Source organism: Bombus impatiens, unplaced genomic scaffold (genome assembly GCF_000188095.3).
Source record: "Bombus impatiens unplaced genomic scaffold, BIMP_2.2 scf_0452, whole genome shotgun sequence".
NCBI classification, from domain to species: domain Eukaryota; kingdom Metazoa; phylum Arthropoda; class Insecta; order Hymenoptera; family Apidae; genus Bombus; species Bombus impatiens.
In genome coordinates, this window is record NT_176871.1 from 849,303 (window position 1) to 871,581 (window position 22,279).

A 22,279-nucleotide genomic window follows, 5' to 3' on the forward strand; every position below is an offset into this window, starting at 1 on the left:
TCGTTTGGATGGCAGACAAAAAACAATGACAGCTCCGAAGGGAGAAAATCGGTAGCCGGTATTTTCTATTTTCCACGTTGAAGTTCCTCCTTCTCGAAATCCTCTTCTCGTCTTTTGTTTAGATACCAGGGGTTGGAACACCGACGTCTCCTTAGATAAAACTGGGTCGGTTTTTTTAAAAGACGCTGCTGCATTATTCGGAACACTGGCCGTACACTCGTTTGAATATTCGTACCGTGGACATTTCTAATTTACAACAGACCACGTTGTCGTTTCGGCGGATTCGTTGAAACTTTACAGCAACGTTTCGATTTCTACGCGTATAATATTTCTTTTCAATATCGTAGAATTGTTTTGTTGAGAACGACTGTTCCCTTATCTGCGTATTTGTCAGTGGAACAAACGCTGCAGGCGATCGAATCGTTTCGTTTTCAAACGTCACTTTTTTTTGGCAACTCGGACGTGGAGCTGGCCGAGTGTGAAAAATTCAGTTGCACTGCGAAACTCTGGCCGGGTTGAAAAAGTTATTCCGAACCAGGCGTCGTTTGCGGCGCCGGCTATTGGCGACCAAAAACTCGTTTTGCGGAAATTAATGCGAGCTTCTCTTGCCTCTTCTCTCTCTTTTTTTTTTAACCATTGAGCTTTCTTTTTGTCGACGCGAGAACGTTAGTCTGTTAGTTGTCTTTTAAACATTTCTGTAATCATGAAATTCAAATTTAATAGGGACGCATCAGTTTCAAATAGGACGATCTTAATTCCTCCGAACATAAATATTAAGTTAATAATTAGGTAAACAAATTCATTTGGATTTTCTTAATAGAGCAGTTGTTATTACCTCCATATAAGATGTGTTTATACACGCACGATCAAAGCATAGTTTATTTACTCCACAAATGTATATCTCTCGTTAAAAAATTAAACTCACGTGTCTTCTCCACTTTCTTTAAATAATTTTTATACTATATCTCGAAACATTACAACCAACACGTATCACACCATTACACAATGACTATAAAACTTCGTAATGGTTATTTTCACCTGTCTTTCTTTTGTGGTCTTCGTATCGAATGATACGAGAACAACTTCGATCAAGCATACGATAGTTTGAAGAAACTGCGTGGAATTAAAGTTAACCTAACCGAAACCAACGCAAGAGCTACAAGGGTTGCGTAGACAGGGGAACGATCACGTCTAAAAGATCGTGAATCCAAAGGTCGAGTTAACTGGTTAACGCGTTAAAACCGCTTGCAGACGATTCTATCCTCATATTTCCGGACAAAGAAGCTAACGAGCATTGTTCGTCGAAGACCGATGGCATCCTAAGAGCGAGATGCGAGGACGCGATTAAATATTTTCACGGGAATTCTGACGTAAGAAAAAGTGGGCGTGAGTTTTTGAATTTCTCTTTTTCTCACGGCAAAGGCGAATTCTTTCTGTCCAACGAGACGGCAGAAATGGTAGAGACAGGTCAGGTATGCGGGTTTGAACACTTTTGTCTGATAAAATGAAATTCTCCGGCAATCGTCTGAGAATTTCATCGTTCTCCACGGAAAAGGAAGGGCATCGTAGGATCGGCGAAAATGTCGGGCGTAAGATATTTGGTGCATGTGCGCCGTTTCACTAAGATCATGCAGCATGCACGAGCGAGAAAAAGGTACCCCGGTGTTCGAATGGGAAACGAATACCGTTGCGAATGCGCGGAATGCCCCGGAAAGAAAATAACGCTGGAATACACGGCCAATTATTTGGCAGGAGTAATTTTAATTCCACGTGAATCCCGATATCGGCCATCAGCCGGGAAAGAAGGAACGCGTGTGTATTTTGTTAATAAGGATATAAAATTTGCTGCGCTGGAATTCCGTTCATCCAATTAATGTACTCTCGTATAATTAATAAATCTCGTTCGTTCGATTTCACGTGTTTGTCTTTTAAATATCGTATTCGCTATAATTCCACAGATTGAAGTGCAGTCAATTTCGGGGCCCGACTAATCAACGCTGAATAATATTATCGCTAGATACGCAGAATGAAATTGGATTTTGTTTGTTCGATGGGACCGATAATGTACGCACTTGTACATCGAAATTGATCGGATAGTTGAACGAAAAATTTCCTAATCCCGGCTCTTGCTCTTATCTTTATTGGTAATTGTTGTACGTATTTAATAGGTGGAAAAAGTCGCTACGTATTTAGGTTTCGTTCGTTTGATTGCATAAATCGCGTAAAAGTATGAAATTGCGATTGAAATCAAATTTCCTGCGTTCTTTCTTTTAATAATTCTTCGTTAGCGACTGACGCTGTACCGTGATCGTGGAATGGGCAGCAACGTATCGATATGGGTCGAGATACACACACGGGCGGAAAATTATCGATCTGGACGCAGAGCGAAAGAAGAGAACTCGCAGGTGGAAAGCAGTAAGAGTAAATTACTGGCTTACGGAACAATTCATCGTCGCCAGTCACGAAACTTGCGATCGTGAGAAAGGTATAGTGGAAACACAGGACGAGGTTGGAGGTTTAGGTTTCGACTAGCAGCCCAATTTCGCCGGCTACCAATCATTTTAGTAAATACATAAGAGCTAGATGCTAATGAGGCTAGGAATATTGGGTAGCTTCGGAGCAGCACGTGCTAAATTACATTACGTAAGTTGCGAACAGGTATCACTGCTTTAATGGATATATGCGAGTATTCTCTCCAGCATTAACCCATATCTCGCCTTTGTTTCCACGCTGGAACAATCCACGCGCCGCGTTGCCCCATTTCTAGCCGTGTCTCGAAATAAGAACCGGGAAAAGATGTTTACTACGGCTGCAATTTACCCGATGTAATAAATATAATAAACGTGAAAAACATTCTACATCTGAATTAACGGAGAAACAAAGATATCCGAACAATGGAACAGTCACTTTTCCGATACGAAGTTTTACTTGTTCGTATGGAGACGAATTTGTAGTATAATTGCAGTTCTATGTGCGATTTCCTATAATTAATAATATTTTGTAACGTAAATAACGCTTGTACGACATTGTATTAGGTTAATTCGATATTAGAAGAACGCGAAGCTTCGTAACTTGTCAAGGAAACGATATCTGCTATTATTGCCATTATGAAGAACATGTCTTGTACATAATAATAGGTTCGTAACAAATGCCTTTCTCTGTTACAAGCGGCCATTATGTCACTTATAATAGAAGTTCGGATATCAGTGTATTCGGATAACGTTTGGTTGAAACGTAACGGAGAATTCTACTGTGCCAGTAAGAGAATAAAGATCGATCCTTGATGAAAAGTTGAGCGCGGTTCCTCTCGACATTTATAAGAGAACTTATTCTTTTAAATGATATTAAACGTCCCTTCGTCGTCCGTGACTTTCGATTGATCTGAACTAAGTCTAGCGGAATATATCACTCCATCGGGATTGACTAATATGATGAAATCCACGAATCAAATTCATCTTTCTTTCTCTTCTCTTTAGTTATATTGACAGCGACGCGCCCTTATTGGAAATTGAGCGAATGCAAGACCTTTTTCCCCACGAATAAATGAGAATCGCATTTGTGTTGCAGAGTCGCCAGCCGACGGCGTATTCTAGTTCAATTAACGCAACAAAATTGATTGAATCTTCTTGCGCGCGGAACACGCTCGAAAGCGTAGTCTGCTCGACGGAATAGAAACTTGTTTCCGTCTTCGATGACAATTTATCGAGCTCGCTTGGAATTGCAAAGAAGACAGATCTATGCAGGCGAGAATCAAATTTGCGATCGTAGTTTCGCATCGATTCCGGGCTCTAAGTCGTCCTCTATCCGTTCGTTCTCCGCCTCTCTTCTCTTCTCTTCACTGGCTGCTCGAACTCGCTGGAAAATTCACTTGCCAGCGAATAATCCTCTCGTTTTCTCGGTCCGACCGGTTTTCCAGACTAACCCTTAATCCAGACGAAACAGGAACGCGGGAAAAGGGGGTGTGTATCAGAGAAAGAGAGAGAGAGAGAGAGAGAGAGGGGAGAAGGACCGATTGCTATCTTGCACCGGTGCCTGCGACTCCTTTGAAATCAGCGTAAACTTGTTTCGCCATCAGGTGCAATATCTCCAGGCCGATGATTGGATAGCATATTGTCCGCCGTTGAAAACGAAGACTCGTGTCCACTCGTTCCTTCTCGCTCTGCTCGCGTGTTCGCGTCTCTTTTTATACTCGTTAGCCAATCCTGTATTGGAATGACGCGGTTAAGTCTTGTAAAATCCAGTTAAAATGCAGATCCGATCAATGAATTCGGTAACGATGTGCACCCGGTCGAAATCGAAACGAGCTTTTCTACCCGAACCAGATTTATGCGCGCCTCGTTTTCGCGTGTTCCGATCGAGAACCGGCCCGGTTCCGCTCGAAACTAACACGCGTTCAAACGATGAACTGGCCTAGGTTTACCGCTCATTCGGGTCACTCGGTTCTCATAGAGGATATACGAGTTTTATCTCGGGAAGAAAGCGGAAAAATCGGCCAGGCGATAAATTCAAAGCGAGTACAGTCGAATAGAATACAATATCCTATAGAGTATCGAACAACTCTACTACATTTTCCACTTGTTGTTTCCCTTGTCCATTGTGGATTAGCGTTTTAATTCAACGCCGATCGCGCTACCAGTTTGCTGTAAACTTTCGTTAAGCGTAGATTCAATTAGCCTGCGACGACGACGACGACGACGACGACGAAACCGCTCGTTTCAGTAAAAGCCAATGTTCGTCGTGAAGCTGTGCAGATGTTCCTAACGAGGCTTTCTCGTGTTCGGGATATCCACAGCCACCGATTCCTTCCATTAAATGACCCTTTTATTCGCAGATAAATTCCTAACACTCTGTTACAGCAGTTGCCTTCAATTTTAAAGCTGCATCGGAATACCCCGAGAACCTTTTCATCGGTTTCATCGCATTCGGTTTTTACCAACGCACAACCGTTACTTCTTGTTTTTCGCCACGATGACGCGATCAAAATGCAGATATTATGTTTTTCCCGGTGGCGATCGATTTTCGATCAGCGGAAGGTGCAGCCAGGTTTTTATCCTTTGTGGCGAGCTCTCGCATAATCCTGAGAAGGATCGTCGAAAACTGCGCCTGCAAGTGGCAGATTTGCATCGAAATCGGATTTCGCGGCGAACCAAATCGGACTTCCACCCCGTGAATTTTCGTTTGCCGCCGAATTACCTTCGTTCTCCGTCTTGACGCGTCGCGCGACATCGATGCGCCTCTCTTTCCATTTTCTTCGATGATTTTAGCTAAGAGGTGGTCTTAAAAGTGACACGACAGAGGGATAAAGTAAGCTTCGAGAGGACCAAGCTCTTCCCTTTATTGCTGCGATGCAGCAACATATTGTCCAGACATTTTTGCGCTTATGAATAAAACATGATGGAACATTGTCTGTCACTAATGCAAGCAGATGTCTGATAAAGAATTCCCTATCTGAAAATGCAATTTTCCACTTCATTTAAATATACGTACATCTAACGCGAACATATTAAATATGTACGTGCATACGTGCATCGGTGAAAAGTTTAAGTAAACTGGATACGTATATTGAATGTTGATACATTTTCGTCCAGTCTCTGCGTAAACAGTCGAGCTTCGTTATTCGATGAATACTGTTTTAAGCTACCAGCTTCTCGTTAATTTATAAATTTCATCAACATCCGTGTATCGTTAACACGAACTGACTATGGCGTCTTAGCAGGAGAGAAAAGTAAACCGTTGGATATCGCACTGAATAATTTCGTGGTTTAATTCGAAAATGGAATCCCTTCCACGTAAAAATACGTGCCGACTTTTCGATCGCCTACGAGAGAACTTCGATATTACTTAGCTACGGAGTTCGCAAGTTTGAAGATTAGACAACCCTCGTTCGACATCAGTGAAATTTACACATCGCGCGACCGGAACAATCAACGTGCCCCGCCAGTATCAGTTCCCGATAGCCTTCCCGACGCTTCCGCGAGTAGAAGATCCGATAGGATCCTCTCGATCTTTCTGCAGGAAATGAATAACCGGGTACCGCCTCGAGCGATTCGGTGAGATCGTTATTTTAACCTTGTTCGATAGATAGGCGATAAAACGTCGACGCATAGCTAAGGAAAACAATTTCGTTCGTTCTTTTTACTTTTGTCCCTCAACACCTACAAACGCAACGTATAAAAACTGCAAGCATTCGACCACGAGTCTTGAGTCTTGAGTCTTGTGTACAGTTTGGCCGTGATTTGAACGATTATTTTAACTTCGCTACTTCATTGTAATATTATACTTAATCGTTTTCGTGAACGAAAGCCTACGAAATTATAAAAGCACAATCAAGTTAAGTTATTGCTCAGCTACTCCTTTTTTATCATTAATTTTACCTGACACTAGCAACACTATCTCGACAACGCAATTCGCACTCTCTGACTTCTCAACTCACAATCTCTGACTTCTCAACTCACACACTGACTGTTAATTCGTCTTTCCCCCTTAGCATCCCTTTGTCTTTTGTCTTAGCCTCACTACGCACGTGTTCCGCAACCGCTGGTGGCCAGGGTCACGCAGGCCTTTTCCGCCAAACTATTCGATCGAAGGACCAACGATGCATTGTTCGGCCTGTCGGCACTTTGGCTTTCTCGCGACATTGTTTATAGTTCACCCGATATCTCTTAGCCCTTTCGTCCACGATACAACGATATAATTAATTCTACGATCTTAGAATTTTTATATTTCGACATATTTAGCTCGAAACTTGGGATACGCAGTGGCTCGAAAAAATATTTGACACAAATTTGAGATATGTTTTAATGTTAAAGAAAGTAGAACCGTGTCGATCTATCTCCTCGCGTGTCGTTTTCTTTGCGTCATGAATGAGTCGTATCGTAATATTTGCATTCGCAAACATCAAAACCGGACGAACTGAAATCGATCTGTTCCTGATAATTCCGAACTCCTGGGCTATGCAAGTTTCTTTTTAAATTTAAGAAACGATTTTCAAGCAAGTCTGACACGAAGATAGATGGCACCTCGTGGAAATGTCCATTGTATTTATATGTTTGCGAGTACGTCAATGATCAAGGCGAATATACCGATCACGTAACGTGCAAACAGAAACGTGAATTCCATTAAGCGAACATTAACGAACCATCTGTTCTCCATCCGTAGAGAACCGACAGTAGGATCGGACGCGGTCGACATCGATCGGCTCGAGAGCAAATTCTAGAGATGCGGTTAATTATGTCAAAGTGGCTTAATCAAGACTACTTGACTCGAGCTTATGGCTGCCATACGCTTGCTGCAAGGACGTAACGGTGCAAACGTGTCACGTGAATGTCAAATTATTCGCTTCGGCCAGTTATCGATTACTGATTACGATCCAGTCATTTAAGACAATAGGATAATGATAATCCTTGACTGATTATCATCTCATCAAATGATGCCGATCATTTCCTTCTGTTAAAGCAGAACCGCACGATTGACGTCGCACCAGTTAAGAATCTTCCAATATCAGATTCCATCAAGATTTAAACAAAAATTTGCTCTGTGGTTATCGTTACTCTTAATCACCATTAATGATCCGCAAACACAGCTTTGCAAACACTTGGCTTTGAACAATACAACCATTCGAGCCTGTTTCCGCTGATAAACGTATCCGCAGATTCGATTAGGAATCACAAATTCCATAGTTAAACATAGATTCGTATATTTTAGATTTTCAATTTTCACGAAGAACGACGTATTTGTATTGAGAGCAATTTTCTATGGCAATCGTTGGTGTACGTTTAGCGAGTCACTATGATTCCCTAAGAAACGAGCTAAAATATTTACGAAACGTGGAAACAAGATGCACAAAGTGTACTAATAACACGATCGAAACCCGAACAATCAAAAATATATCTGGTTCGTACATCGTTTATGCAAATTGGCCAAGCATATCTACGAGCAACGAAGCGTTTTTAACAAATGGGAAAGCGGAATATGATCGGTCGGAATCCGCAAAAATGATCGATTCACGAGGGCGACGAGGAAGAAGCGCGAACGACCTGAGAAATTTCCAAGAAACCGAGCAAAGTTTCTACCGAGTTGCTTTTATTGTCGATTCAGAGACGAATTTCCTACAAATATCAAGGAAGCACGAATCGTGCAACACGAGCATCGCATGGTAACCTCTGCTTCTTCTTTTTCTTCTTCATCTTCTTCCTCCTCCTCCGCCGTATAGATACTCCGACGCAAAACGATCGTTCTCGTTCGTTGCGATTCGAGATTTTGCGAGCTCACGGATTGAAGTATTCCCACAGAGAGCGTCGTTATTTATGGTCAAGGCTCTGCGCGATCGCGCGAGTTTTCCCAACCGACGAAGACATAATTTTCGTTCACAGCTATGTCACTGGTTACATGGAACGGCGGAAGTTCCGGTTGCACGGAAACCTTATATGCAGTTGGAATAAATCCAACGATTCGAGTAAGAATTCAATCGTAAGGTGGAACGAATCCAATATAATAATTCGATTTTGAAACATGATTTGTCAAAAAGTGCTGCGTCCACGACTAAACTGTTCATATCGTAAATTCGTATTATCGAAGCTACACACGAATTTAGACTTCCAAAGAATGATACTAAAATTATCGATGAAAAATGTTACGATTTTCTTATACGATCATCGTATCACACAGAGCTAAGTAAGTTGAAGAAAATATGACCGAATGGAATTAATTGTACAGTCAGATACAGTTCTCCTGCGACAGAATCAAACTCTATGACACGATAAATAAGATTCGCAATAATTGTGCAATGTGACGAATATTTTGTTAAAAACGATTGGAATTTGTTCGAAAATTAACGATCCTAAACTATTTCGTTCTTCCGGAGAAAGAAAAAAGAAAGAAAGATGGAGGGTAGCTTTTGCCACGAACTCTCGACTGTAATTGTCCGTCGCATAACCGATACTTGCGTCAAAATGGTTATAACACATTTGAAGCATATCGCTCGTTACTGTCGTCCCTCGTTACTTCGCCCCCATCAACCCCATATTTTCACTATAACATTTCCTTTCTCCACTAAAAGCATTCGTTAGCTAGAAATGTCCCGTTGAGAAGCTAGAAATCAATCCTCGCTCAAAGCTACTCTATCACGGAACACAGCCTCCTCCTTCCATCCTTGAATTTACTATGGCTTTCGCTGGTTGTCAAAGCGGTTGCACGAGGATGTAAATGCAGCGGGGCGCGTCGATGAAACGCGTGAGGCTGCGAATATACGTGGAAGAGCAGTAGCTGTTTCTCGGTGTCGCGAACTTTCACGTAAAATTCCCTTCCACGTGCCATTTCCATTCTCATTAAGAACAAGACGCCCGACTCGTCGTATTTCGATCGTGGCAACTCTATCGTGGCGATGAGCATCTGGAAAGTTTACTGCGCCACGCATCTTGGTCCAATTACAAGTCTACCAGGTCCCGATGTGGCGAAAATCCCGTGGGCGCCTCGTAATTAGCCGTAGAAACGGAGTAGAAAATAGAAGTGTAGCGAAGTTGGTCCCGGTCGTATTCAGAACACGTCGTAGAATTAGTCCTATTGATTGCTGCTCTCCTCTCTCATTCTGTCTCTTTCTCTTCGGCTGTCTGTCTGACCGACAGCGAGGCGATAACTTCGTTCAGACGGAAATACGAGATGATCTTCGTCTGGAGACAGGGCCGGTTGTGTAGCCTTGCCTTGCCTGCCACAATAGAGGGGTAATTTCTCTTCCTCCGTTTCTGATTCCCTCTTCGCGTCGCTCCTCTGTTGCGAGGTCGCGTCGTCGTCGTCGTCGTCGTCGACTAACTTGTTTCGAGTTGGTTGTACTTTCGCGAAATTGCCAAGTCGCAGCCGGCGTGGCCTCCGCTTTTCAGCCGATCTTGTTCAACACAGAGGACCGTTTTCAGCTAATTAACAGCAGCGTATCCCAATCAACGCCACTTTCATCGATTGGACGATCCGTCTCGAGAGTTCTGTAAATATCGGCCAACCAACGCTGTGTTTCCGATTCTTCTGACGCTATTGCGCGGAGAGTTGCCGTTGCATGGAGAAGTACGCGTTTCTAGAAATGTTATCCTGGCAATTTAATTATTAAGCTGCGGTTACGTCACTGATGCTTTAATATCGTAAAATTCAATTCCGACCGGAATAATCAAATTTCTCGTATATTATGAAACGCCATTCGTCTTTGATACAATAACGAAGGGACGAGAAGATATAGCGTACTTTAGGCTCAGCAAACGGAAGATAGGAAAAATCAGGAAACGATTCGAATGACTCTGTGTTAATCGAACACGATGAAAATTGCGACGCTCTCGTAACAGTTCCAATGAAAATTCAAAACGTTTCGTATAATACATACAATATGTATATTCATGATATTTCTTCTCTTTTCGAATATTCTCACGATCCTGTATATTACGAAATTACAAGGAAAAACCTGGTATAACGAACAGATAGGATGTCTGTGCTCCGTACGAATTATTGGAAAAGAATTTACTCGATCGTAGCGACAGGATTTATTACACAACTCTCTAAGTACTCTGACTCAACCGAACGTTGCCTAAAGACGTAACAATCGTCGATCGAGTTCCGTGCTTCCTCGAAATAGAACCCTCTCTTCTCTCTTTGCAAGAAAGATTATTTTCGTCAAATGCTAAGGAAACTAGGTTGAGCAATAACCCAGATACATAAGAAAAAGGAACTTTTGCCTCTTATGCATCCAGCGTTTTAAATATCGCTCTGGGAACCGTTAGTTACCATTTTCGTGTGGCTTTAGCGTCATTTTCATAGGACCTGCGAGATAAGGCTGCAAGAAAGAGCTGCACGCGATACGCGCTAAGGCCACGGCGAGTAGCCAAAGGAAAGTCAAAACACGAGAACCGTGGAACGCTTAAAGCAAGCTACCTATCGCGAAAGAGACGTCGACAGTTGACACGACCTTGTCAGCAATAAAACTCGAGTGTGTCACGAGTAGGTCAAGCATCTCGCTGACCAACGTGAAGGATGTGCTGTGCAAAGAAACCTACACTCGACGGTCACCAGCCGAAGGTATTCCTCGATCGTTCGTCCTTGACTCCTCAATCGGACTTTGATTAAACGATTTCGAAATGTTCGGTTCGATTCACTAGGTCAGTTTAGATTAAAGAATTACAATAAGGGTGGTGCTATTAAAGAAGAAGGTATTTTACTTTGAAAGAGAACTTCGAAGAAAAAAAAAGAAAGAAACTGCAAAATATCACATAATTTGTCGAGCAAAGTATTCTTTTCTTTGAGTCGATAAAGATACAAGAGAGCGTCGTCCGGATTTGTAATCAGAAAAAAAAAATCGTACTTTGTAGATTTGTATTTTAGTTTAGGAAATAGTTTGTAATCTTATCGACGCGTACGTTGCGTCGCTTTATCTATATTTGAATAATTTTCCTCGTGGTTTTGTACGATTTGAACAAACATCGTTACCTAAAATAAAGACCTTTCTGATGAAAAAGGGACGTAAGTTTGGAAAACGAGATAGCTATATCTCAATAGCGTGATAGCGAATATTAAAGAAGAATTCGCGAAACGTTTGCCGTGTCATCGAAGCGAAACGAAATTTTCCAAGCGATTTTCAGAAGAAACCTTTGCAAATTTACCCACGTTCTACATTTAAATTACAAATATTACGAGAGATATAACTTTAGAGGTTGCCCTCGCCAAAGATACATCTTGTCCTGACTGCAGTTGGAAAAGCTTCAACAGCGTTCGACTTAATAGCGACGTTTGTCTTAGGTCGACGTTGCAGCTGTTACTTCAATTTATTTATTGCACTTCCGATTAACGAGCAACCGATGAACCGTTCAAACTGTAATTACGATACAACTTGTGCTCTTTTATTCAGTAAGATACACGAACACGAATCGATAGTTGAATGTTTTACCAGCAATTAATTAATAAAGTTAAGCAGCTTGCTACCAAGTTAACTTGAAGCGAACTCAAACTTCAAATGGGGAATCTTCGATGAAAAATTTCGTTCGTTACCATCTATTACAAGTCTATTAAGTCCATGTTGAATCTTTCAGATTGATTTGGCCTAGCCTTGCTTCGAGATATAAATAACGAGTATAGGAAAGAAACGTTGGACCAGAGAAAAAGACGTAACGCCGTGTATTTATGGGAGATTGGCCGAAGTCGCTTTCAGCTTCTCGCGATATACGTGTCGCGTGGTGGCGGAAGGGGATTGATTCATTTTCACTGAGCTTTTCTACCCAGGATCAAGCTGTATTCAAGCAGCTGCCGCTTATCGCGATAGCAAGGGCTTGTTCACAAGCGTCGTTAAAAAAATACGGGTCACACGGCAGGCCAGTGGTTACCAGCTCGCTTTTTCGGGAACTTTAATCTTACGTAGTTGGACTTTAAACAAATCTTTACAAGTTATTAATGTTGATAAATTCCGAAGAATAACGCTAAATAATAAGCTAACATTTGGCAAGAAATAAATTTGTAAAAGAGAAGAAGCATAAGATAAAATTTGCCAGTTTCCGATATCATCGGTTGATTAATTACTTAGATTGCAATTTGTGAAACTACGATTTTTAACATACAAATTGCGATAACATAATCTACGAGAAGTAAGGAAAAAATATTGGATATAGTTGCGCTGTAAACACTTTATTACGAAATGATAAGTATACCGCGCATGTTTATGCATTTTTTGGGAAATTTGAAAGTCTAAAACCGCACAGAATGCACGTAATATGCAAAAATATATAAAATATTCAAAGCATAGTACTCGTTACACCTAACACCTTAGTAGGTAAAACAATTTTCTACCTACGTTCCACTTTTTTAATTATCCTCATCGAGGAATTTGCATAAATATCCGCAGTCTAGTTATAGTCAAATATTGAACGCAGCTTGATATACGAATATAATAACGAATTTTGCATTCTCAAATGAGAGTTTAAGCGTTTCAACGATCGCTGATAACGATAGCTACTATCAATCGCATTGGATCGTTTTAACAAACACCGTGTAAGTACAAAGAAAGCAAATACGATCCATTTTTGATATTGCGTCGTGCAAAGACCATTATACCACTCGTATTTCAGTCTACGTTCAGTATTTTCTTATAATTAGAACGTTTATGAATGTTTATACAATTTTCATTTTTATGCACATAAACAAATGGGACTTAGACAAAAGTCTATAGATAGACTTCATATAGTAAATATCATAAAGGGTACTTCCATATGTATTTTTGCATCTTACAATTTTCTATAAATATCTAAAAAAAGCATACTGATATTTGCATAACGTACGAGTTCATTTGTAGAAGCATCTTTTTAAAATGATCTTTCTACACTCCTTGCAATCTTGCTTGCTGCATGTTTCATGCTTTCTATGCATTACCTTTTGCATTCTTAAGTTTCCGAAAAATGCACAACCTTCTGCTAATAACTTCGTAAGGAAGTATCTACGACGAAATTTCGCACTACGATTCTTCTCTTATTCCCGATTCTTCTGAATTATACTCGTCGAAGCGGCCTATATAAACTTTGCTCCAAGTCAGCCTATCGCAACTCCCATTATTCATCGTTATCGCAGAAAAAAATATTTCGTTAAATCAACAAGAGAAGTGGAAAACTCGCAGTATCCTTTCATCTAATCGTCTCCTCAGATTCCATGGCGAACACCTGAATTCTGAGAAGGAACCTTTTTTCTTTCTGCGCGACACGCTTAGCTCGACTCCCGACGTGGAAAAGTAATTCGCCTGTTTTTTTTGCCAGTGGGCCGAACCGCGACTTGGGAACCGCTGACGTGGAGGGTCTCTTTTGCGAGCAACGGAGAATGCTCGAAGCAGCGACCGTTTCGAGGGAGAAGTAGGCCAGCTTGTGCACGTAAAGACTCTATTTTTTGTGACGCATAACCGTCGAGGTCGGTCAAAGGGAAACCTCAGCAATTCAGCGAGATGTGACACGTGACGTTGGGATCGCATGCCAACCGATCGGTCGTCGATCCTTGAATACGAATTAACCAGCTCCCTTCTGGGCTTTTCTCAGTCACGAGCCAGCCAGGAATCGCGTTCGAAGTCGACAAAATTATCCGTGGAGAGATTCAGAGACCACGAGGGAGTGTTTTTGTTCGAAGAATAAATGAAGGATAAAGAGAGAGAAAAAATACACGAGGAATATCCATTTCTCACGATTTTCAGTTTTACAGAATATTTTGATCGCGAGAATCGTGATCGTGGAAGTATCAAATCGCGATGATCGCAATGTTTAAAATATTTGTGCAAGATAGCGCGAACGATTTGGTATACCGGTTAGAAACAAATTTGAATAAAACACCGAGTTGGACAAGAATCGCTACGATTACCGCAAAACAATGACCAATCTAATATCCTTTTTATGGTGTCTAAGTAAAGTTATAAATTTCATTTCATGAACAACACAGTTTAAATTCATCGAACGAAGGTTGCGGCGTTTCTAGTGGACTGAAACGCTGAAACTGAATTTTCTCGATAAAGTTGTTCCGCGACATTTCTTGTTTCTCCGCCTTACCCACCGAACGAAATTTCAGGCAAGAAGCTAACAGTTGCCGAGCTGATAATGTTTTTAAATTATTCTCGACTAGTTGAACGCTCGAAGCGCGATAAGCTCGACTAGCTTCAAGCAAAATACAGCAGGAATTATTGCTACGCTGGGATAAGGATAATCCTCACGTTCGAGGATTAATTGTATAGTTCCGAGTTCTCTCGCGTGAACGCTATCGGGTCGCTTCGATCTAACGATTAACCGATTCTAATTGCACGTTCTAGCACGCACGTGACCGAACGGAATTTCTCTGCGAATCGGGCAAACCCGACGAACCGTAGGGATATTCGAAATGCCAAATCCGCTTTGCGAAATTTCCTCGTCCCGTTTTGCGAATTAAGGTTTGTTTCTTCCGATTCTCATGCAAATCGCCAATTAAATAACTCGATCGTTACGACTACTTGATACGCGTGAGAAGTACAATACCTTGGAATTGGGTAAGTGTTTTCGGTTCTGTGATTTGTTGTTAGCGTGGATCTTTAGTTTCGTGTCTTGAAATTACGCGGTTACAACGATCCATCGCGGTCTGTTACGGTGAACGTCGACTTCTTCCCGTGTAATTAGCTCTTATTGTCGGTGAAATCAAATTAATTGCGATTCAGAGTCGGCGAAGCACCCACCGGTCGTCGATAACGGTCGTCTTTTTGCGCGTCACGCTGGCCGGTTATTAATTATCTCGAAATTCAACGACCGCCTGTCTCGTGACAACGTCCCCTTGAAACCTGCTAATTAGCAATCCACCTATTGCGTCTGGATTATTTTTTCGAGAACATAGACGTCGTGTCCGTTGCGTGGAACGATAGAATTCTCCGGTTGGAAAATGTTTGGCGATCGAGAACTAGACAATCAGAGTGTTTATGACGGTACACGTAACCATAGTATTATACGATGAAATAAAATAATAGTTCATGTGAAATGCGATTATAAAATGTACAATTAAACGATAGAATAATATTTAATTTCATATACAGGATGGTTGGTAACTGGTGGTACAAGCAAAAATTTAAAAATTTAAAAATTTGAAAATTTAAATATTTAAAAATTTAAAAATTTAAAAATTTAAAAATTTAAAAATTTAAAAATTTAAAAATTTGAAAATTTAAAAATTTGAAAATTTAAATATTTAAAAATTTAAAAATTTAAAAATTTAAAAATTTAAAAATTTGAAAATTTAAAAATTTGAAAATTTAAATATTTAAAAATTTAAAAATTTAAAAATTTAAAAATTTAAAAATTTGAAAATTTAAAAATTTGAAAATTTAAATATTTAAAAATTTAAAAATTTAAAAATTTAAAAATTTAAAAATTTGAAAATTTAAAAATTTGAAAATTTAAATATTTAAAAATTTAAAAATTTAAAAATTTAAAAATTTAAAAATTTGAAAATTTAAAAATTTGAAAATTTAAATATTTAAAAATTTAAAAATTTAAAAATTTAAAAATTTAAAAATTTGAAAATTTAAAAATTTGAAAATTTAAATATTTAAAAATTTAAAAATTTAAAAATTTAAAAATTTAAAAATTTAAAAATTTAAATATTTAAATATTTAAAAATTTAAAAATTTAAAAATTCTAAAATTTAAAAAATTAAAAAAATAACGTCAGTCGAGACAACGATCTACGATCCGTTATAACGAGACGTGATAAAGTGCACGCGTACCGCGCGAAAATTCAAAGCCGATTTTCTCGAAAACAAAGCCTCGAACGAAAAATTTTTATTATATATTTTCGACTTCTTTTTTCGCGTAGAATCGCCCCCTTATTCTATATTTTCGACATCTTTTTTCGCGTAGAATCACCCCCTTTCCGCTTGTATCACCAGTTACCAAGCACCCTGTATATTTGGCTAAAACGAGATAGTAACAAAATAATATCGATGATATTTTTGTTAGAACAGAATTATACAATTTGCTCTACTTTTAACGTTAGAACCAGCAAATTTGTTGGAGCGACGCGGCTACAGTTCCCCTTCTTTTGCAATTACTAGAACCGTGTAGGTACTTTAGGCAAAATTAATATTGCTTTTTATTAAGATCCAAGTGCAAATATATCTTCCAATTTTATTTTCAAATACAGCGTTAATTATAATCGTTTATCTACAGTTTAGAATTAAAGACTCACTATATTTGGCGTTAAAGAAAGCCGAATAAAAAATCTATCGTTTAACAATTGTTTCTGTCTCATAAAAAAAACACGACTGGAAATAATAGAAAATGATAATTATTTCTAATTCTAGGTGGGACGTTTCGTGAGATACCTCAAGCATCTAACAGAATATCACTGCACGAGTAAGTAACTGCTTTCTTTTATTTCTAATGATACGTGTCTATAATCTTTTGCAAAATACTACATATTTGTTAGACTTATAAAATTCAAATTCGAAGCTTTTTCGTCGTTTATGGTTACAGTTTACAAAAGGCTTGTTGTTCACGGCTCGCGTGAAACGATAGCAAGACGTTTAGACAAGCGAAAAATCTTAACCAGCAGCTTCGAAACGAGACTGAACACCGTTGATGGTGAAATTTTAAAGAATCGTAAGAACGATGGGCTAGAACAGCCGCGAGACACCGAGGAATTTGAAAGAGTAATTCGCGGGGTTGTTCGTAATTGAATCGGGAAACGAATAAACTGAATTGTATATTTCCTGTCCCATTGCATTGGTATTCGTTAAATCAATTAAATTATTGACGCTCGAAACGATCGGATCGGTCGGACGAACATTTTTGCATCTGTCGTTTACCGATACGCCGGCTGCAAAATCCCAGCTGCAAATTCTCGATAGATTCGACAATAAAATATCGAACGCGTTTCGGTACTCTTTATTACAGCGTACGCGTGAATATTTTCGTTTATTAACGTAGTGACACGGTAAACGGTAACGATCGTCCTTCTAACACCTTTTTATTTCTTTTTCTTTTCTCGTTAAAATGATGGACGAGGTTAATTATTCTCATATCGTTAACGCGAATGGTCGAATTGCCCGGCGATGGATTAGCGAGCTAATAAGGGAAAAGTGCGTGTAAATTGGCTGGTCATTGTGTTCGAGGGAAGTTTCATTACAGTCGTAAAAAGAAACGCTATTGTTCGTAGGATGGAGCGATCTTGAAAGCAAATGTGTCCGTGGTTATTCCGGTGAAATACACCGGCGAGTGTAGAGCGGTTTAAAGTAGTAACAACTAGAACGTAGCTATATTTGTTCGTCTTCAGTGCTATCCCAATTAAATCCACAATGGATAACATTGTTCGGCGAATGGGATAGAAACGGGTAAGAGTATCCAACTCAGTGCTAACTACGAGTAGCGGCCATCGGGCAATCTGTCCCGGGAACCGAATTTGAATTTCGATCTCCAAACGTGGTTATAGTTGGAACAAGAATTGGCGTTCACCGGCAATTAAACGTGTCCGATATTGATTTGTTTCTATTCGCGCAAACTTTTGAATTTTCAAATTCCATTTTTTCAATTACCGCAGTTTTTAACAACATATTTTAGTACATAGTTTTGCTTATCAGTTCTGACCAAGTTTACGTGATCGTTAGATTGCGAATGTTTAGGCAATTTTAGATTTTTATGAATAGATCAATAAACAACTAGAACATCAACAGTTTCTTTCATTTTCTAAATAGTATAATTTTAACATTTTATTCTGGTTATCCGTAATGTATATTTTTGCACATTACAAGTAAAAGTTAGTTTATATATATCCGAACTGAAGGCAACATAACGTCGTTCGAACAATCGCGTCATCGTACAGGATCGTTCGTTTAATCATCTTCGAATTATTCTATAAAAATAGATATTAAATTGGAAAATTTTCGGATGAAAATGTAACGACTTTTTTCAATTTTTACCCTTGTTTCCCATATACCGTTCCAAAAATTGTCCATTAATCGATCGTTCCCTTAATTGGTGGTGTAATAATTAAAATTCTACTGTATACGTATCCTGTACATTTTTACTCGTCCATATTTTCCACGAGCACGTACACATTCGCAGCCGTCGCGTTCACATTCTACACCAACACCCAGCTACCGAAAACAGGTCGCCATTTTTTCGAAGCACAGTCGACGGCGTGACGAAAAAACTTTCCCCTAATTAACCCGCACGCTATCCCTCGCGTTTGCTCGCTACCAGCGAACCACACGTGCCTGGTGAAAATCGTTACCTAAACCTAAACTACTGCACTGTGGCTAATGAGAAGCTGATTTTCGAAGGGCGTTCCGACCCTCCAACTCGCGCCACGTTGCCTCTAAAATTAATTTCCCTCCGGCAAACGGACTTTGTTTACGGCGGTCACGTTTTTCGCAGACTCTTTCACGCAGACAATCGATTTCGCGCGTTCCGCTCTGCATATATTCGCACTCGTTACGTGACCAGCTTCGTCGAATAAGCGAAAATTTTGCCACCCTCAAACTCTCTCGTTCCAACACGCTTCTTGCAATGTTCAATTTTTCGTCGTACGGACGATCGATGATTTTCCTCCCGCTTCGACTGTAAATATCCTCTTTTCTCTTTCTTCTTCCCTCTCTCTCTTCCTTTCTTTTTCTCTGTCTCTTTGCACACTCTCGCGACATACCCCCCTGCTTCTGCCCCTTGTTTCCCGCGTTGGCATATTTATCGCGCGAGCGCGCCCGAAAGCGCGATTCCGCTGGAAAAGCGAGCGCGAACCCGTAATAATTTACAAGGAGTTAGAGCGTCAACGGGCTGCCGTGTTAGCAGATTCAACGCGGCCAGGAACAAACGGATAGATATTGGGCCGGCTTGTCAACGCGTTATTTACGACTCGTTGTAATGTATTGATTTTGCGCGGGTCAGGATACCGACGAAACCAGCCGTGTTTCGGGCTTGCCAAGTGAAATACGCGCGGTTGAACGACGTAGACAGATGACGGATTTCCTGCGATCCTTCTGTCCTCCTTACTTTAAAATCTACGACGAAACGTGCCAGAAGTTTTATTACTTTCTCGTGTCTTTGTTTTCCTTGCTGCGATTGAAAATATTTGCTCATTGTTCGAGTCTCTCAGAAGGAGGCAAATTGATCGCCCTTCTTAGATCAAATCTGCCATTAAACATTCCAGAAGTCTGAACTTTTAGTACTTTCTCGCGTCTTCGTTTTTCTCCGTATCGAAGATGTTTAGTCGTTATTCGTGTCTCTGAGAAGCCAAATAAATGGCGGATTTCCTGGCGTCGTTCTACCTTTCTCTGACTAAATCTACACCATTAGTTATACCAAAACTCGGTTCTTTTTATTTCAAATATTCGGTCATTGTTCGAGACCCATAGAAGCCCAATTGACTCCACTTCTTGCGAATTTCTTAATTTCGTTATCCCTGGCTTTGAAACTGTATAATTAGAATGAATCGAAACGATCTCTTTAAATATCTCAACGTATTCTGAAAGATAAAGATACGCTGGACGAAACGTTTTAACGGGCAACTGCAGTTCTGGTGAACGTAGACGCGTTTTCGCGATTGAAAAATTGTACAGTGCTTTTAGAACCGACCGTTTAAGTTACCATTGTTATTTTTTAGAAAACGAATTATTCCGTACGAGCACAGAACGTCGCGAAAATGACTTCGACTATGACGGAATTATCGAATCGTACAAAACTACCAGCCTGTAATACGTAATGTACAATATACTATAATCTGTGACGTTTATCTTTCCGCGAAGAATTTTCACGCACACCATAGCCTAGCTACGAGAGAGCTACCTTATCGAGGTTGGAACCATTCAAACGGAAGTTTGGATCCGCGAAAGAAAAACACGAGAAAGCGCACCGGAGTAGAATCGGAACGTCGTATGCAGGCAGACACGTTGGAGAGCACTCGTATTTACGAAATACAAGGGGAGCACGGAAATGGGAGTGGCCCGAGACAGTTTTCAAGCAAAGGAAACGCCGAGCATGAAAACACAGTTCTGATGTCGAATTGTTACGGACAATTGACCGCGAGAACATAGATTATTTTATTGACTTTGGATATATCGGGTTGGCAACCAAGTGATTGCGGGTTTTGTCATTAGGTGGTATCGACAAAATCCGCAATCACTTAGTTGCCAAGCCGATATATCATGACACGCAATTCGCCGTGTAATCGAAACTTGCTGGAGCTTGTAAAATGTTCTGGAAAGAATTGCTAAAAAGAATTTTCGGGTCATGAGTCTTGTCCGTGTATTTGCTACGCTAAAACATCGGCTCTTACGAATTCGTTTCTTTGTTTTTCGTTGGAAAAGTTGACCTTAAAAGCTCCTTTTTTCCCTAGAAACCGCGCTCGAGAGTACACATCAAGGTGTACCGATCTTTTTTAATTCTGTGGAGATAAAGAACGCCTGGCGTAGCTGGAATTTATAACAGGCAAACTCTCCCGAACCCTCCTGAACCGTTTCGTTAACTTTTTTCGCCGCGCGCAAGCCTCGAATATAGTCGATAGAATTTGAATGCATTTCGAGACGATTCTAAAAGCGGTAACGAGCAAAGTTTCGTAACTGGGGTGTTGCACCAGGCGGTTGTTTTCCATCGAAACGCATTCCGTTCTTTTGTTTTTCCTCGTCTTAAACGAGCATTGGAATCGTTTCAAATTTGGTGTCACGAAGGAGGAGTGAAAGGGTCTGGCGAGCGAGGCGGGTCTCGAAATTACATCGAAAATCTTGCGAGCGAAAGATAAAAGATAAATTTTTATTCCGCGGACAACTAAGTTTCGTGTAATCAGAATTTCTCAGTCTATTCGTTACGGGCCGAGAATACGTTAAAAATTTAAATATACAGAGTATGATATAAGTAGATCATGGCGTTTAAGGAGGATCGTCACGCACGAAGCTGCATTGCGTAGGTCGGGTCAAGTTTTCTCGTTTAAGTAGAGCAACGCACGTATATGTACACACGTTTAGCGTATAAATATGCGTACAGATTAAACGAGAACGATAATCGTAGACAAATTACGAGATGCTGGAACGAAGCTCGGAACATAGCGAACACTGAAGCGATGCAAGCACACCCGCAAAATACACGGCTCTCCCGAAAAATTGTCAATTCAATCCCGAAGTAACAAAAACTCAGAAAGAAATATCTGTACATAGATGGAAACGATCTGGAAGTTTCGCGCAGTTGACTCGAGGTGAATTTTTTTGTTTAAACGTGCCAGAAGATAGGAGAGACAGAAAGACAGAGATTATGTTTGATGTGAACAATACCTGAGTCCGTTCGCTGCTACAGGCAGGTAAAACGTGGTGCTTGGTGGCGCGCCACTCTGGAGCCAGTCCCCTTGGTTGCGGCTGCGATGACACGTAATGACTGGTGAAGCGAAAAAACGGGCAAAACTAAACCATGGAACTTATAGCGTGGTAGAAAAGGAACGCGAAGGGACAGGCTCCAGCTCTGTTTTGCTCGCGTTACTATGATCGATGGATCGATATCGGCAACGGGAGGAATGAAGAACTCGTATAACTCGCGCGTTTCGTCTCGTTCGCAACTGTTGCAACGATACGTGGCGTTGGTAGCGTACGTAGCGGCCGCGAGGAATCAACAAGAGCAAGTGAAGAGGCTAAGTAGTGCATGCTTGGCTTTCTAGCGGACATACCCAGTATGTCCATGACTCGGCCTCGTGGCTGCGCTCGTGATGCTGGCGACAGTAGTACTGGCGTCGTTTCGGTCAGACTTCAGTTGCCAGTACCGACGACGACCACCACCACTTCCACCACCACCACCGCC

At 40.5% G+C, this 22,279-nt stretch overlaps 1 protein-coding gene across 2 annotated transcripts in view; it reads right to left on the minus strand.

Annotated features, from left to right (window-relative positions):
* Positions 1–22,279, minus strand: part of LOC100745903 (complexin) — a 329,300-nt gene that overhangs the window by 41,863 nt on the left and 265,158 nt on the right. Inside the window, exon 1 of one of the 2 annotated variants that reach the window (XM_012387084.3) lies at positions 22,149–22,269. The exons of the other annotated variant lie outside the window; for it this stretch is intronic. Within the exon in view, the coding sequence (XP_012242507.1) occupies positions 22,149–22,161 (13 nt within the window). The 5' untranslated portion in view covers positions 22,162–22,269. Of the gene's footprint in view, positions 1–22,148; positions 22,270–22,279 lie in introns of those variants that run through there. 2 annotated transcript variants of the gene reach the window in all.